Here is an 18,793-nt window from a genome sequence, read left to right on the forward strand (position 1 = left end):
AATGTGATAGGAAGTGAAGGGCTGGTTAATATGCTAAACAAAAATGCAAAGTATAACAGTAGTCTAGTTAAAAGATACATCGTAATTGCATTCAATTGGTTCCCTTTGATAACAGCACTATTTACAATAGCTAAGCTTTGGAAACAGCCCAAATGCCCAAAAATAGATGACTGGATCAAGAAGATGTGGTACATATATACCATGGAATATTACTCAGCATTCAAAAAAGATAAACACATGCAATTTGCAGCAACATGGATGGCGCTGGAAGGGATCATGCTCAGCGAAATAAGCCAGAAAGAAAAAGAAAAATACCGGATGGTCTCACTCATAGCAGGAATCTAGAAAACTTAAATAAGGGACCAGGAAAATGAATAACTATAAGAAAGTGAAAATCAAAATCAACAAAAATCTATGAACCAGAGACACTTTTTGGGGGGTGGGTGGCGGGAGGGGAGGGATTGGGGTCAAAATGGGGGGTTGCAATTGTATGGGGAATATAAAAATGAAATTTATTATTAAAAGAAAAAGAGGTAAGAGTGATTTGTCAGGATAAAAGGAGATAAATCAGAAGTTATGCCTAACAGATTAGTTGATGATAATGTCCCATAAATTACAGATAATATTTAACTTAAATCTCTGTCTCTGAGGTCCAAACAAAATAAAAATCTATCAATATTTATTAAATGTGTGTGTATTCAATGTAATTTAAAGGTATTAGGATATATAATGAGAATTAAAGTTATCATGTTTCCCAGTTTTAGGATTAGTCAAGAATTAGAGATTTAGGATTATGTATGGGTGCCTTGGTGGTAGATATGGTATAGTAGAGGTGTAATCCTGCACCTCTGGGTCATATTCAGTATTGGAAACTAATGTTAGCACAATTAAAAAAGTAAATAAATAAAATAAGAAGTACAGAAATATATTTAAGCAAAAAGCAATGAAGTAGTGGCAATGAAAACCCATGAATATCTCTAGCAACAAGCCTTTATGATGCTTTAAGTCCAGACAAGAGGGAACCTAAGTTTATCTGGAGAGTCAAGGAAAGTTTTGGTGAGCTGAGGTCTGAAAATGGTGATGTTTCCAAGGTGACATGGCCTGGGAGGAAATTTAGATTACAAAGTAGGAGGAAGAAAACTGAATTCCAAAACCCAAAATTAGGGAATTTTGTCAGGAATCCAGAGAATCCTGTAGAGTCAATAGGTTGTGAAGACAGTGTCAATTCTTTTTGTTTTACCCTTAGAAAACTAGGGAGGTTTTAAGGTTAAGAGGATAAGTGTACTAGCTTCCAACTCTGGTTTATGTTCACCTCTGTATTTGTTTGTATTTATTTATACATATAAAAGCTGTGGTGTAGGCAAGAGGTGTGAGGGGCTAAGAGGATTCACCAGAGTCATAGTGGGAAGCACACAGGCAGACTGACTGAAATATGTTGCTGAGGGGAGCAGCAAGTTCACCCCTATATTTGAGCTCCTTTGGTTTTGTGGTTTTTGGTAAGGGAAGTTGCATGTATGACTTTTAACAATTTATAAAGAAATTTTACAAAGAATGTGTTGTTATTTGATTCATCAGGTAATTGAATTATGTTTACCTTTGAAAAAAATTTCTCAAAAGACAATGATAAATAATTTTGAAGTAAATATTTCTTAAAAACTATGTTAATAACATATCTGTAGAAACTGAACAACTGAAATATGTGAACATATGGTATTCAGTGACAGCCAGTATAAGGAATTTGCTTTATATATTCACTATGTTGTCAAAATAATCATTCCAGGTATTAAAAAGTAGGGAGGGATAAAGGAGGAAAGAAAAGCACATGATCTCAGTAATTATATAAACTGATGTGTAGTTTTTTGTAGTCTCTTTTAACAATATTTTAGCATCCAGTTAGGTCCACTGATAAATGAGTAAATCATTATGACTGCAACGAACAATATAAACCATTTTACAGTAATCCCTGATGCTCAATCATACTTGAGAAATTTTGTGAATTACCCTGTTACAAAATAAATCAGATTAGTTGCTTTTTAAGATATTAAAAGAAAGAATTTTGGACACCAGATAAAGGAGAAAAATCTTTGTGTACTTGAAAACAAATTACTTAATGTTTGTGTATAATGATAATAATGGGCTTAGTATTCCTTCATATAATGTAATTGTCATTACTGAGAAAATTATGTGGGTCTGAGTAAGTAATTTCTTGATAATTATGTATTTAAGAAAAATGACTAAATCAAGATATCCCCTGATATTAAGGAATTAATTATTTTGGCCCATTATAGTCTCATTTTAATTCCTTATGTTTGTAAATTTAGGCCATCTTTCAAACAGATCTACAATTACTTTCTGTAGTAATTAATTATATTCTCACCATTATTAAGTCAAAACATATTGTGTATAGTACTATAAAAAAGGAAATCAAAAGTTAAAAAATATACTGAGTAATAAAGAAAATAATTTAAATCTTCAGGTTATATTTCCTTAATATAAATTTACATTTATTCTGTGATGTTAATTATGCATATTATTATTATTATACAGAAGACTTGCTTTTTGATTCAAAAAAAATCTAATGTAAGCACCATCATGGTATTTTATCTGTCATGTTTCCATAATCTAGACCATTTGCCTAGTTCAGAGTATCACTATATCACAATATTGCTATATATATACTGAATAAATTACTATTCCAGGAGTATTATCTCAGACTAATATTTATTGAGTTTTACACATGTAAAATTTAATAGATAAAAGTGTATCATGAATGTCACATTTTGGAAACTGCATAATTTTAAAGTAAGTCACATACTACCTCTAGTCATATTTGAATAGAATACTAATACTTGCATAAGCTAATTAATGAATTCATCTATTAATATATGCCATCAATCATGTCCTTCTTGTGGACAATTGGGGTTGTCAAACATCCTCAGTGTCCCTTAAAACTATTGACTAATGTCTTAAGTGTTAGTATTTGAATTATTGCTAATGAACACCAAGAAAGAGAGGATATAAGGTGAATTCTGTCTTCCCTACCTGCCTGAAAAGGAAAATGACTGTACAGCAGTTAAGGTTTATAGAAATTAATCTTATTTACATATAAGAATAACAAAACCATTTCATTGTATTGGTACTTGAGCTTAATAGATAATTAAAACAAATGTTAATTTTTTCTCCACCTCCTTATTTTCACAGTGATCACAAATACTCTTAACATTTCCTCTCCAGAGCTTATCTCCTTGTCCTTATAAATGTGAGAATATCAATGCTTAGACTCATGGAGTAATTAGATTATCATCTATGATACTGTAAATTTGAAAACAAAGTTTTCTAAAACACCAAAACTATTACTCAGAATTCATAATACTGTTCGGCAGTAGTTTAAACAACTGCATAAATCCATTTTACCACATTGTGCAGCATAGATGGTGTAAGAAAGCATCATCTCTATCCTGCTAATATAGAATTATATGTTGATTCATTTATTAGAAAAATCCAGGGAATTATGTCATTTTTCTCAAAAGTTGTTTTAATAGCAGAATATATTAAATATCATACAGGAAGTAGCATGGAATATAAGGATAGAGACTTAGAAGTAAGGAAGAGAGAGTACTTTACATTCAGTCAGTACAGAAAAAAATTAAAAATAAAAAAAGGAAAAACTTCTGTGATGACAGATGGTTTCATTTCTCCAGTGCTGTATTCGAATTCTTTTTGAAAGAATATTTTCTTCCAGTATCTACTTTTTCAGAGATTTATTTTCATAGGTACTAATATCTATTTTGTGAGGTTTCTTTCCCAAACATATATCACTGCAATAATATTTACTTCCTTTCTGCTTTCAAAAAGTTCACATGTGGCAATTGCAAATAGGAACACAGGTTATATAAATTTACAACTTTAGTAGTATTACACACATAGACTTTCCCGTTTTATTCATGTAAATAACGCCCTCTAAATTTGTGCATCCTGGAAGCTCAGGATACATATATGCATAATCACTTATGATATTATATTTTAAGCATTTACTTGACAAAATATTCATCTTTTAATAATAACAACAAATAAATATTGTTTGTTCTCATGGAACTCACTGCTGTTATATGGAGATGGATTGCAAACTTGTAAATTCTCTGTAAATATATAGTTTAAATACAGATATAGGTCCATATTATAAAGAAGAGAAAATCAGAATTGACTTGACTTTGCATATGGGTGCATTTATGCAGAAGAAATGTCATTTGAGACCTGAATGTTAGAAGGAACTAGTCACACAAAAGGGTAGCAGGAAGAGTGTATGAACAACTGGAAAAGTGCTAAGATAGGTGGGAACTTGGTGTTTTGCAAAGCCAGATAGCTGAATTATTTCTAATGAACACCAAGAAAGAGAGGATATAAGGTGAATTCTGTCTTCCCTACCTGCCTGTGAGTTTGTTCATTTCTGTACTGTTAGAACTCAGCAGTGTCCAATGAGCAACTGTGAATTCATGAATCACGTATATAATATTACCTAGAGTTAATCCTAGTACTATAAAGTATATCAGCATGATAACAATTGTTAGGGAATAAATAATTTACAAAATTTGCTATTTCAAATATGTCATACAATCTTTAAATTTCTCTCTTATAGCGTGACTAACAAGAAATATATGCTATTTAATTCTGTAATATTTGCTTTTTACCATAAACTGAGTAAAATATGTCTTCTCTAATGGCAAACTTAGACTTTGGGATTTGTTCTAAGTTGTAGTTCATTTCAATTGTCATAACTAATGCCAAGTCAAAGTTTTCAGCACCCCTGGAAGGATTAACTTCCAGTAATAGGATGGTTCTATTTTCAGTATTTTGTTTAGGGAAATATAGGTGAATGTATCACTTTTTTAAAAATTTAGGAATTATATCAAAGTATGTCTTGGTGAATGAAACTTGGAATTAAGAACTGTTGTACCAGCATTTCATAATTCCTTAAAAACATCGGAAATAACATAATGTTCAAAAAGAATCAGCAGGCATAGTGTTTAGAGAGGAAGGTGAGGTCATGTAATTAAAGAAAGTGGAAGAGAAGATGCCCAAAGCAACCTTTCACATAAATAATTTTAAATAACATGATGTAAAAACATATCATTGATTCATGTCAAGTAACCCAATGAAATAAAGATTGTAACATTTCAAACTTGAAGGTAAGTCATGTTACATGAAAAATCTAGAGATCTGCTGTACAACAATATGCATCTAGTTAACAGTACTATATCAAACTGAATATTTTGTTAAGATAATTTTTATATTTTAGCACAGTAAAATGAAATAGTATTGTTTATCTCTCCTAAAAATTGATTTTTCAGTTGTATTTTACAAATCATGTAATGTTATCACTCCCTCTGTTTTCATCTTGTAACAGTAATGATAAATCATTTCATTTTAGGGTTTACCTGCAAGTCGTGTGAGATATAGAGTAGATGACATGCAGTTTCCTTATCCTGCGAGTATTTTTGATGTAGAAGAAGATTCTGGAAGAGTAATAACGCGAGTCAATCTTAATGAAGAACCTACAACAATTTTTAAGGTCAGTGTAGTGCTCTGTTTTATACTTTCCATTTGATGTTTAACTTTTTATTGCTTAGTTTAACAGATAAAGAGACTTCTTTGAATTTTTCTCCATTTTTATTTTTAATTTTTATTATTTATTTATGCATAAAAGAACTGGGGTGGAGGCCACAGATGCAGGAAATGAGAAAATTCACCAAAGACAGATTGGGGAGCAGAACAGGCAGATCCACTGAAATACACTGCTAAGGGGAGCAGTGGGCAAGACAGAAGAGGTCTGCTGCATCACACGTGGATTAGCTCCCTGGCCTGGGCTGAACTCACTGAGACCCAACCCCTAGGCCATGGGGGAGGCCCATTTTAATTTTTTAACATTGTAGAGTAATATATTTTAGTGCATAGGTATTTATGAAATATAGTTAAGAGAAGAGAAAAGAGAAAAAAATCACTGAAAATCTAACATCTCGAGGTAAGTAGAATTTACAGTTTTTATCTCCATGCAAATACAAGTATACAAATATATTTTAAAATAGTATGATCATATTATTAATACTGTTTTTTTAACAATTAAATATACCTGACACTAAATATTATCCATGCTATCATTTTAATGGTTCTCTGATATTCCATTGTAGAATATACTGGGGGTATTTTTTTTAACAAAGTAAACGTTACATAATTAGGCTGTTTCCAATTTTTTGTTATAATTATCTTTGTTGTTCTGAAATCCCTTGTGCAAATTCCATCTGCCATTTTCTTTTTTTCTTAAGATAATACGGGGGTGGAATTGTTTGATCAAGTATACATTCAAGATATTTTGTTTCCAGAAAATTTGGAAAGTATAAACTTCTATTATAAATTATCATAAATGAACTATTTAACATTTGAGTATAACCATTTTGTATGGCCCTAACTTGGGATAATAACCAACATCAATTAACATGTGAATGTCAATGAGTAGCATGTCTCACATACTTTTGTGTATGCAAATAATTGTTTTCCTGTCTCAGGGTGACTTTTGGCTATAGTTCCATGATATAGATTGAATTAGTTTAGATTACTAATCGACAACTTCCAGATTACATGCATTGAAAAGAAACAATTAGTTTCAAGATATTTAACATTTCTTAAGATAAACATTAAAATTATACTTAATACAGATTATCAAAAAATGAATGATTACAAAAGCTATTTTAAAAAAATTAAGATATTGCCTTTTAAGACAAGAGATTTTCTTTAGTTTAAAATTCTGCTATACAGTATGAACGTGGTTTATATACTTAATTGTTTTTCAGAGAGTATATATCAAAGTGTGTTAAACTATAATGATTTCCAATTCTACCCTCTAGAGTGAAGTATCTCGGCCCTATGATATTGCAGACAATTAATTCACTGGAAAAATTAATTTCTTTTTAAAAGCAAGCTAATGAGCTTTTTGCTATTGATGTGACTGAATTTAGCACTTTTTAAATAAGTGTTGGTGCTTGAAAAAGATCATTTTTTTAGTCTAGGCAACAGTGAAATTGTAGAAAAGAATTTATATTTGGAGATATGCAGTATCATATATCTGTTTTACTGGTAGTTTTGTTTGTGTCAAAGAGTTAGTAATTCAACTTCTTTGAGTGTTCTCATCTGGCAAATGAAAATAATAATATCTACCTAGAAGGATATTTGTGAAGATGATATGAGAATTTGTGTAACATATCCTAACACAGTGTCTGCTATCTCTTAGGTGCAGAGGACATGATCATTTCTCCCTGTCCTAGAACCCAGCCAGCCAATGATTAAAAATGAGGCTTTTAATTTATTCTTGTTATAATTTTTAACATTAATTATTATTGCATTTTAAGTTGGTGGTTGTTGCATTTGATGATGGTGAGCCTATGATGTCCAGCAGTGCCACTGTGAAAATTCTTGTCTTACATCCTGGAGAAATCCCACGCTTCACACAAGAGGAATATAGGTATTGACTTCTATCAGTTTTTCCCCCCTTAAGTTTTGTTGATTTGTCACAAGTTCATGTGACTATATAATTTTGGGAGTACAAATTCCCACCTCCAAATGTGCACATGCCTCACTCATCCTCCTATCAAATTTTGTAATATTTAAATGCTTTTGTTTCATGCTCTCAAATTTAATGTGATATAAATTTATTAATGAACTGGACTTCTAATCCTGGTTTCAGCTTTTCTAAATTGATGGAACATATTTATTTTAAAAGTTGATATGAAAATATAATGATGCAAAGCATGTGGTAATTTGATGAATAACAGATGGTTTAAAAGTGTTAAAAGCAAGCTTTGGGAAATATATTTTGGGATTTAAACTGCAACTGACTAATGGTGTTAATAGTGAGAAATAGTCAGTTTTTGTTGCTACCTGATATGTTATGCCATCTAATTTTGTCATGTATCTGAAACGGTATTTCACATTTAATCAGTGAGAATATGTGTTTGAGAGTGTGCTTTTGTGTACACTGCATTATTATAGCTATAAAGTTCCTATATATACTGTCTTAGTCAGGTCAGGGTGCCAGAACAAAATACCACAGACTAGGTAGCTTAAAGTAATAGACATTTATTTGTCTCATAGTTCTGGAGACTAGAATCCTGAAATCATGATGCCATAATGCCCTGGTGAGCACTGTCTTCCTGACTCTAGCTGGCTGTCCTCACACAGAAAAAATTGTGCAGGTACTAATCTTAAAATAAGGCCCCACAGTCATGGTATCACCTAAATGTAAATACCTCCTAGAGGTCCCACCTCCAAACAAATTTCAATTAAGAGTTAGGGTTGCATTGGCAGGGGTCATGGTATGAAAGTATATATTTGTAGAGGTTTGCACCTGAAACTCCCAGGGCAGATACAAAGATATAAACCTATCTTACCTTAATAAGCAGTATTTGGGGAAATATTTAAAAAAAGGAGTTAGGGTTATAACATGAATTTTAGGAGAACACAGTACCGTTTTGTGTGTGTGTGTGTGTGTGTGTATGTTATCCATCACTAGGAAATGAATAATTTATTGAAAAAGGCATGAAATTAAATTTACTATATTTCATGGTTGGAGATAAGTGGAAGTTTTATTATGTTTTCCTAGAAAAGTGGAATAATTTTCTTTAATGATTTTATCTTCATTAATTAACATTAATGTTATTGTATTAGTATGTTAAGATCCATAGAAGATAATTTCTCACAGACATTTGGAGATGGTTCACTATATACTGCATGTTTATATTTACTGCTTATTCTGACTGGGTATAGTTATTGCACTTCACGGCCCCATTGCCAAAGGTGTAAGCAAAGAACTGTGTGAAAAGAAAATAGTCGAAACACACAGTATTGAGAACACTTATTGAAGAGACAATTAACTGTGCCTGAACATGAGCATCATATTCTTTTTTTTTTTTTTAAGATTTATTTATTTATTTATTTATACAAGCACTGGGTACAGTCAGAAGCGCAGGAGGGTGACATAATTCACCAGAGCCAGAGAGGGGAACAGAACAGGCAGACTGATGAAATACACTGCTGAGGGGAGCAGCGGACATGCAGGAGAGGTCTGCGTGCCATAGGGGACCCTCACAGGTGGCCAGGGATTGAACTGGCCCTGCAGTGGCTGCAGGCAGCTTCACAGCCCAGCGGTCAATTGCTGTGCCACCAGGAGAGGCCCATGAACATCGTATTCTTGAGCCGTATCTTGAAAGAGCAGAAGAGTTTAGAAATTCTACATATGGGAGGATGTACCACTCCAAAGAATCAGCATATGCAGAAGTAAAGGACTTGGAAGATTTACTGAATTCTAGAATATTTTATTAGCTCAATATATCTAAACACAAATTGAAACTTAAAGAATGATGCTCAATCTCAAGAAAAATGAGGAAATTACATAATAGAACACTTATATTCTAGAATTTGCATTTTGTTTCTCTCATAACTTCTAAGAACTACCTAAATATTTTAAGCTAAAACAGGTAGTGAGACAGAACAGGAGGAAATAGGTGATGCAGCTGGTAACATTGACTACACTAAACCAGTGTTTTCCTTTCACAGAAACTTTCATAGAAAATTGTTCCTTTCATAGCAGTCTTTCTTTATAATTGTCAAGCTTGAATTTAAATGATGTAATATAATTACCAGAAATTCCTACATAACACATATGTAAACCATTGATATGTAAGCTACAATTAAAACAGGAAGAATTCTTGATCAATCTCTTTTAAAGCCTTTTCTTCCTCATGTCCTTTATTATTGATTCTTTTTGTTATTGGCATGGTAACCCCTGGATTCTAATCCTTTGCAACGGAATATACAGTTTTTTGCTTTTTGGAAATTTCCATTAACATGTTAAGTTTTCTCTTTCAAGAACCAAGATGGACCTATCACATTTGTATTTCTCACTAAATTTATCCATACCAGATGTTCACAAACAGAAATGTGCATGCTATTTAGATGGATACAAAATTCCAGCACAGTTTCACTGTAACAAAACGATCAACTTCATTCTCCAAAACTTCTCTATGCATATCTAGTCATTCTTTGGAAGTGAAAAGAAAAAGGTGGTGCAGTATGCAATATTTCTCTTTAAATAAACACAAGAAATGGAGTCCCTTTTCTTTGAGCCTTCATTTGGAGCTCACTTCCTTATGAATAGATTAATCCTCCAGCCTCTAACTATAGCATTGTTCTTAACTCTTTTAGCTAAAATATTGTGGCATTATGGCCAAGGTTATAGATCTCAATGGGGCTCTGCTCACTTAGCTTTCTTTTTTTTAATTGTCTTTGTTTAATCACTTTTTAAAAATTAAAAAAAAATGTTTTGTTCAATGAATAATTTACCAATCCCTAACTTGTCTGCATGGAACTACTAACTGCAAATAGATTCTATTAATAAGACTGTTAATTTAGAGAAGAAAAAGAAGGCCAATTATTTGGAGCTAAAATTAAGAGCAAAAAATAAATAAATAAATAAAATTAAGAGCAGTCACATGAGAACATGTGGAAGAATTTTTGACCTTTCAGAAAAAAGAACATTTCTAACAATTGCAAATAGTGCCCTTGACTATCCCAATTCATTTGTTATTATGACACAGAAAGGTAATTTAATATCTTGTTGCATTCATGTAAGAATTAATAGTATTGACATAATGGACTCAGTAATACATGAGTACTGAGCAAGACTGTTTAATTTTCTTTCAGAAATACATAATTGATTGATAGAAAAAGTATTTTATAGAATTTAAAATATTTAAAATGTGCCCTACTGATACCTAGTTTATAGAGATGACAAAAGAATGATCATTATCTTTTCTAAAATGATGATATTACAAACAGCAGCCAGCAAATAAAAATATTATTATAAATACTAATACATACTAAAGAAAAACCTACTGCTATGTCAACTATGTTTTTAATGACAAATAAATACTAGGTTATCTGAACAGTGTAAAAGTAGCAATATAATGAAAAGTCCTTTCAAACATTTAACTACACTATGCCTCTGTTTCATTTTTATTTTAAGAGCTGCCTTTCTGCTAATGGTCCTTTGAAAAATAAATAACAAAGCCTGTAAAATTATTTAAGGATTTTACAAAGACCACACTATATTAAATAAAATAATTTACCTTGGCATGGTAACAGACATATCTTACATTATTGTCTTAGAATTTATAATATTGGGATATTTTATATATGTTAGGAAAGATTTGATTATGTTTTTCATCAAATCCTGTGAGCTGAAGTTGTTTCCTGATGTAATGGCTTTCAAGTAATATTTAAGTACAGGAGGAATATTATAAGAAAGCAATTTTCCCCATACCGATATATGTTTACTTTGAGACCTACCTGGTGGCCTAGGGGTTAAGTCTCAACACTATCACCACTATGGCCTGAGTTCAATTTAGATACAGGCATGCAACAAGATACCTTTCTGTGTCAGAATAACAGATGAACTGGGATAGCCAAGGACAGTGTTTCCAATTGTTCCCAGTCAGGGAGCTAACCCACATGGCTCAGGAGACCTCTCCTGTCTCACCTGCTACTCCCCTTAGCAGTGTATTTCATCAAATCTGCCTGTTCTGCTCCCCACTCTCTTTCTGGTGAATACTCTCACCCCATACACCTCTGGCCAACATCCCAGTTCCAGGCAAAAATAAATAAAATTTAAAATATAATAATGGCCAGATTTATAGTTAAGTATACACTTGATTATTTTTGGACCATAGGACATATATAATGCTTGAAACAGACTCAATTTGATCATCTCATGACCTCTTTAAGCCCATCTTTCATTGAATCATGTAAAATCAAGATATCATGTGCTTTAGCTATTTGTTATTAGATAAACATCTGCATTAGAGAAAACATTGAATTCTCCTTAAAGAATTTGTATAACATTTTGAGATTTGTATAACATTTCAGACTGCATAGTAATCCTTTCTATAATTGTAAGATAGCTTTCATATTATTTAGAAGCATACACAAAAAACAAAACTTTCAGAAATTAAAAAATCTCTACCTGGTGCATGATTCCAATTTTCATGGTCTTTCAATTTCTCTTTTTACAGACAAGGAAATATCAATAATTGTGTAGGGTATTAGAGTTTTATCTCCAAAATTATTAATCTTTATGCTTTCTCTCCTCCTTTTGCTTGAAAAAATTATCTAAAACTGTTATTGGTTTTCATTTATCCATCATTGTTGAAACACCCCCTTCTCTTTCTCAAAAGTATCCCCAGCTAGCTACCTTCAGTTTTTGTCCTGAAATAAGTCTAAGTGTCCATCCCAACCTCACATAAATAATTATACTTTCTGAATTATTACATTCAGGTGATTAAGGAGTTTTTCTCTATCCACATGCAATATCATATTTAAATTTAATCCGTTTTCCGCAATTTGATTTTCATTGGAAATAGCAAAAAATAGTTAATCGCACATATAAAAAATTATGTTGTCAATGTAAATACCATGTAATGGATGAAATACTTCCTAAAGAACTTTTAGTCAGTCTAATAATTTGGTACCTGATTTCTCTAATATCTTTGCCACACAATTGACTAGTTCTTTTTTAAAAAACATATGTTATAAGAAGTACTCCTTTCAATCTTTAGATAGTTGGGGTAATTATTACTGTTTATCCTGTTCACTCTTTCTTGCAAGTAAATAAGATTGTGCAGTAAAGAAAAAAAAATTGTCTGCACCCTCCTGAGATCACTGTAATAAAAGAGAAATCAACAAAATGAAAACAAGCAGAACTTTTCATATATACCTCATTAGAGATACTCATATATACATTAGAGATACTCAAGAAAAATGAGTAACTCAATGAGGTTACTTTAGAATTCAGAATTCAATGCCATATTGACTTATTGATAAAAACAACTACTTAGGGGACAGTACATAATTTGTAGGAAATATGCTTGAGTGTTTAAGAGGAATAGATGGGACATATGAGTTTGTGATGAAAGTTTGTCAGGATGTGGTGGCTGCATCTAGTTTCCTCTGGTATATTGAGCGAAAGTTCTTTGGTTTATAAAAATGCAGAGATGACTTATGAAAACTAAGTTCCCTTTAAGGAAGATCTGTCTTTAAATATTTAAGGGGAATCATAGAAAACCCTCCCTGCACATTCTCTTCTTCAAGTGTCTACATATCAAATTAATCAGCATACCAAAGCAGTATATTTGGGGATAGCATGTTCTGAACTCTTACAGTCATATCTTGGGGTGGTGTATTCTACTACTATTCAACTGAAATTGAGTAGCATACCTTACTTAAGACAGGTGTGGTGAGCAATGTTCTCCTTTCAGTTATTAGCAGGTTTCTTGACTAGGATTGTGCTTACTGATAAAGAGAAATGTGCATAACTGGTAGTGTTTGCCATTACTATGAAACAAAACAGTGAAAGTAACCATGGAGCTTCTGACCTGAAAAAGTTAATTCCAGCTTTTCATACTAGTTTTTACATCCTCAATATTGACAAACTCTTCTATATCATCATATTTAAATAATAGTGACCTATAATCCTCAAGGTTTTCTTTTTTCTTTTTGTCTCCACATTAATATATTACATCTATTTAAATATTCATCTTCATTTTAATATTTAATAAATATTTTCATGTATATTAAAGTTCCATATTAATATCCCTTCAACATTTTCCTCTTTATTTTCCCTGACACTGTCATTCTAAATATCATTAATATTTTCAATTTAGTTTGTATCTTTCAAAACACTAATATTCCTTTTTAATTCCCATAATGTTCTGTTAGGCCATAATGAGATTTAACAAAAAAGAATTTTTTTTAGAGGAGATACTTATGTGATAAAAATGAGAAGGAAGTAGAATAAGGCTTGGAGAACCTTCAAACCACAATGCATCCTGACCCCAAATGAGGAAGAGGGAGTAGTTTGTATAGCAATATCTTAGCCTACTCTGTCATGTAATAAGTTTCTATATGATGGCTGAGGTGTTCTCAAACTATGGAGAATTCAGAACAGTTCTGGAAGGGATAGGTCTTTGCATCCACTTTCTCAATGGCGATCCACAAGCTTCCCCTAGGAAATATGACCTTCATATAGACACAGCAGTAGACTCCAGAGAACAGCAACTGAGACCTTGGTCAAATGTGTTTTCTACAGTTAGAGAAATGTGAGTCACATTCTCAATGCCTCATGTCCATAGTTGATGACAGGTTTTAGTCAGTTACCTACATGAATCTTCTGGAGAACATTTGTACTCAGGAAAAACATGTTGTATATCTGTAATTAAATCTGTACAGAAATATCAAAATCCTAATAATATTTCAAACATATAATATTACTTGAAAATAGATTGATTCCTGTAGATCAAATGAACAAGCATTTGGAAGCATGACCTTCATTTTAGGATTATGAACTAAGACTCAAACTGGGGTTCACTGTCATCAGTTTTGGAGATAAATATCTTGGGAAGGTCAACATGTCTGGAACAGATCATGGAGTCTAGGTGTGAATGTTGATTTTGAGTGGGAAAAGAGGTATATTAAAGAATTTATTTAAAAAATTACCAGGGCCTCTCCGGTGGTGCAGCGGTTGAGCGTTGGGTTGTGAAGCTGCCCGCAGCCTCTGCAGCGCTGGTTCAATCCCTGGCCACCGGGCGAGGGTCCCACATGGCTCGCAGACCTCTCCTGTCGCCCGCTGCTCCCCTCAGCAGTATACGTCGTCAGTCTGCCTGCTCTGCTCTCCCCTCTGGCTCTGATGAATTATCTCACCCTCCCATGCTTCTGACTGTACCCAGTGCTTGTATAAATAAATAAATAAATAAATAAATCTCTAAAAAATCAAATAAGTAAATAAATGATTACCAAAGATAATTATTCACAAATTTTCCAAGAAAAGTATGCTACAAACATACCTTTAGTATTTATTTAAAATAAAAGTGTGTAAACATTGATTATTAAACTTTACATCATTTAATGCCATATTTCTATTCATCTTTAACTATTCCTGTATTTTGAATTGTAATTTCCATAAAAATGGAAATTCAAAATTTATATTTGTATGTAGGATAAAAGAGAAGGGGCAACAATTCCTAAAGTAGTTTTGTTAATCTCTTTTTTTAAAATATATTATTCTTTATTAAAGTAGAATTAGATTATAACACCATATATGATTCTGAGGAATATGTTCACATCTCTTAGATATATGTTACCACACCACACCTACAACCAGAGCATCTATAAGCCTCCACCAGAATCAGTTGGGATCCCTCCCTCCTTGCTTCCCAACACCCTCATAGATTCAATACTACAGTCAGATTCAAGTTGCTATTTTGTTCACTATTAGAGAAATACAGTCATTTCCCATTTCCAGTAATATCCAAATTTAATATATCAAGTCCAGAGTAAGAGTGTTTTACATGTGAATATCTTGATTTTTTTTCATTCTAGTTAATTGAATAAAAAAATAATCTTGTTGGGCCTCCCCGGTGGCGCAGCGGTTGAGCGCTGGGTTGCGAAGCTGCCTGCAGCCTCTGCAGCCGGTTCGATCCCCGGCTGCTCCCCGGCCACCAGAGGAGGGTCCCACATGGCGCGCAGACCTCTCCTGCCGCCCGCTGCTCCCCTCAGCAGTGTACTTCGGTCCTTCTGCCTGCTCTGCTCCCCGCTCTGGCTCTGGTGAATTCTCTCACCCTCCCACACTTCTGACTGTACCCAGTGCATGTATCAAACAAACAAACAATAAATAAATAAATAAATAAGACATGCCTCTAGAAAATTAAAAAAAAAAATAAATAAATAATCTTGCCAATTTCTCTACTAAAGTTAAAAAAGTGATTCTTAGCAGAAATTCATTTTGTAACAGATGACAATGCAATATTTTATACAAAAAATGAAATGAATAGATTTTATAAAGAATGATAAAAGATTAATAGTCATGTCATTATCTGTAAAAATAAAGCAAAATATAATCTAGAAATCTATTTTTAAATACTACGCAAAATAAAAACAATGTTATCACAATGGCCAGGTGAATGAGTAGTTACAATTTCATAATTCAAAATAAATAAAATCACTTTATATTGAGATACATTGCCATCATTCTTATATAAATAATGTAAGGATTTGACATTTTGAGAAAAGATGTTTAATCAAGAGGTACAATAGTCTATGGAGAAAACTTGTTATTGATTCCATATAATGAAAAAGAAAAAAATATCTTTTATTTTTTTTAAAGATTGTATTCATTTATGCATACAAGTGCTTGAGTGTAGGTCAGAGGTGTGGTGCAGGGGGTGAAAGGATTCACCAGAGACAGAGTGGGAAACAGAACAGGAGGATTGACTGAAATACACTGCAGAGTGGAGCAGCAACCAGGACAGGAGAGGTCTGCTGCACCATGTGGGTTGGCCCCCTGGCCAGCCATGGGTTATCTCCCTGGCCAGGAATGGACCTTGTGCTGCAGTGGCTGTGGATAATTTCATACTGCTGGGACTTAACCGCTTGTGCCACCAGGGAAACCCTGAAAAAGAAAAAAAAAATCTCTTTAAAAACTATTAACATAATACAAATTCACATGTAGAGAATATCACTTATTCACTTAGGTTGTTTTCTATTTTAATTTAGATTTAGGGTACCACATTAGAACTGACTTTACCTGAAGACCAATTTTCCTGTCTTTTTATGGCACTACTAAAATCTTACCACAAAGATAATGGATCATGCCCCTTTAACTATTGAAATTCTTCATTACAGCATTCAAAGGCTGCCACTCTATCCACATGGAAATTAATTTCTCCCTCACTTCTTCTAGGTTATTTATCATTTGACATTTGCTCATAAAGCATAGTTAAGCATGTCTTCTAGCAACTAAGGACTCACATTTGAATAGTTTTATTTTAAATCCATTGTTTAGCATTTAAAGCAGCTTTTTTTACCTATTAAGTTTGTTATTAAAGATTGCTGTCTTCTCTCAGTGCATTATGTCAGTGGTAAATTTTAGTTCAAGTAAAGCATAATAGAGTATGTGACTTTTATTAGTAGTAATGCAAGAGTTATTTTGAAGTAAAATAACATAATAGAGCCCTATGGTTTGAATCCTGGCTACACTATTTACCAGCTGCCAGTCAGACATGGGCAAGTTGCTTAAGCTCCGAGGCCAGCATTCCTAGGGAGATTTGATTTACAAATCAGCTGAAGTCCTGTAGTGTGTATTCAGAGAACTTGATTAAGAAAGTTGTTGTGATTTTACTTAATAGGCTTATGCTAGGTGTTGGTCATGCAAAGTTATTTTTTTTTATTTTAATTTAATCCTTGTTCTCAAGGAATTTTAAACACAGAAAGGAAAGAAGCAGTCCTAATTGCCAAAATCTTATGGCTTCCCTCAGGCAATGAGATAAAAAGCCTTCTATTTCTGTGACTAGAGGAAAGGCCCAAGCTTACTATATTATCAAAACAAAAGAAATGGAAGAAATAATTGCCTAAAATAAATTAGAATATGAGGAAGGAAAAAATAGATGTTAAGCAAATGTCTGTTATTTTTCTACCTTTGTGATGGGATCATCACCAGTTTCTTGGGGGAAAAAATCCTTAGGAAATCCTAAGGAAATAATTGTAATGTAGAGAAGGAATTTCTACTCAATTAGAATGTTAATGTAGATAATTATTCCTTGAATATATATTTAATGGTTAAAGATGGTTTTTCATTATCAGATATGGACTTGTTTTTTTTAAATTTCTTTTTGAAGATTTTAAATTTTAAAGATTTTAAATTTTATCCTTTGTTAAGGTTTATTTTTATTTATTTATGCATACAAGAACTGGGGTGTAGCTCAGCGGTGTGGGCCAGAGACAGAGTGGGGAACAGAACAGGTGGATCTACTGAAATACACTGCTGAGAGGAGCAGCGGTGAGACAGGAGAAGTCAGCTATGCCATGTGTGTTAGTTCCCTGCTGGGGATCAAACTCAGGCCTTAGAGGTGATAGCATTGAGACTTAACTCCTAGGCCACCAGGAAGGTCCTGGACTTGGTATTCTTTATATCCTCTTAAAAGCATTATCATAAAGAAAATAACTACGTCAACTACTATTATATAGAATCATAGTAACACAGATAAAAGTCAAGTCCTTAATGGGCAGGATGAACAAAAGCCAAGACATTTAATAAAGTTCCCACAATGTCCGTAAACTTGGATTTCAATTGAGGGTCAAATGAGAGAGATGAAACAGAAAAATCAAAGTTCTTTCACTTAAATTTTTCTAATTCATTCAACATTCTTGTCCATTAATTTATTCACAAACTTTTTTTTTTTTTTAAATCTTGGCAAAATGCTATGTAGAATATTCTAAGATTTAAAGTCCAATATAGAGCATAGTGACCTCTGGGAGAGAGAAATTGTGCTTAGTCTGGAGAGATAGTCAGATTGTGACAGTGTTATATTGAGACTTTGTTCATTGTCACAGAGAAAATTGAAGACTGAAAGGTGTTAAACAGACAAATGGGGTACAAGTAGAAGTTTTTATAATGGAGCATCATTCTATTTCCACATTCTGTATGAAAAAATAAACTTTTGGGGTCTCCCTGGTGGTGCAAGGGGTTAAGAGGCAGCATGAGTTCGATCCCCAGCCAGGGAGCTGACCCACATGGCACAACAGACCTCTCCTGTCTCACCCGCTGCTTCCCTCAGCAGTGTGTTTCACTCGATCTGTCTGTTCTGTTGCCCACTCTCTCCCTAATGGATCCTCTCACCCCCCCGCACATCAGGCCTGT

The 18,793-nt window shown here is 33.0% G+C and overlaps 1 protein-coding gene across 7 annotated transcripts in view; it reads left to right on the top strand.

The window, feature by feature from the left end:
- The window catches only part of PCDH15 (protocadherin related 15), a 1,524,279-nt gene that overhangs the window by 1,371,159 nt on the left and 134,327 nt on the right, over nt 1-18,793 (top strand). For all 7 annotated transcript variants that reach the window (XM_054690675.1, XM_054690674.1, XM_054690669.1 and 4 more), the window contains 2 exons: nt 5,429-5,569; nt 7,401-7,513. In XM_054690675.1, the coding sequence (XP_054546650.1) occupies nt 5,429-5,569; nt 7,401-7,513 (254 nt within the window). The remainder of the gene's footprint in view (nt 1-5,428; nt 5,570-7,400; nt 7,514-18,793) is intronic.

The sequence above is a fragment of the Talpa occidentalis genome, unplaced genomic scaffold, assembly GCF_014898055.3.
Source record: "Talpa occidentalis isolate TD23 unplaced genomic scaffold, MPIMG_talOcc4v2.1 talOcc4.8, whole genome shotgun sequence".
Classification (NCBI taxonomy): domain Eukaryota; kingdom Metazoa; phylum Chordata; class Mammalia; order Eulipotyphla; family Talpidae; genus Talpa; species Talpa occidentalis.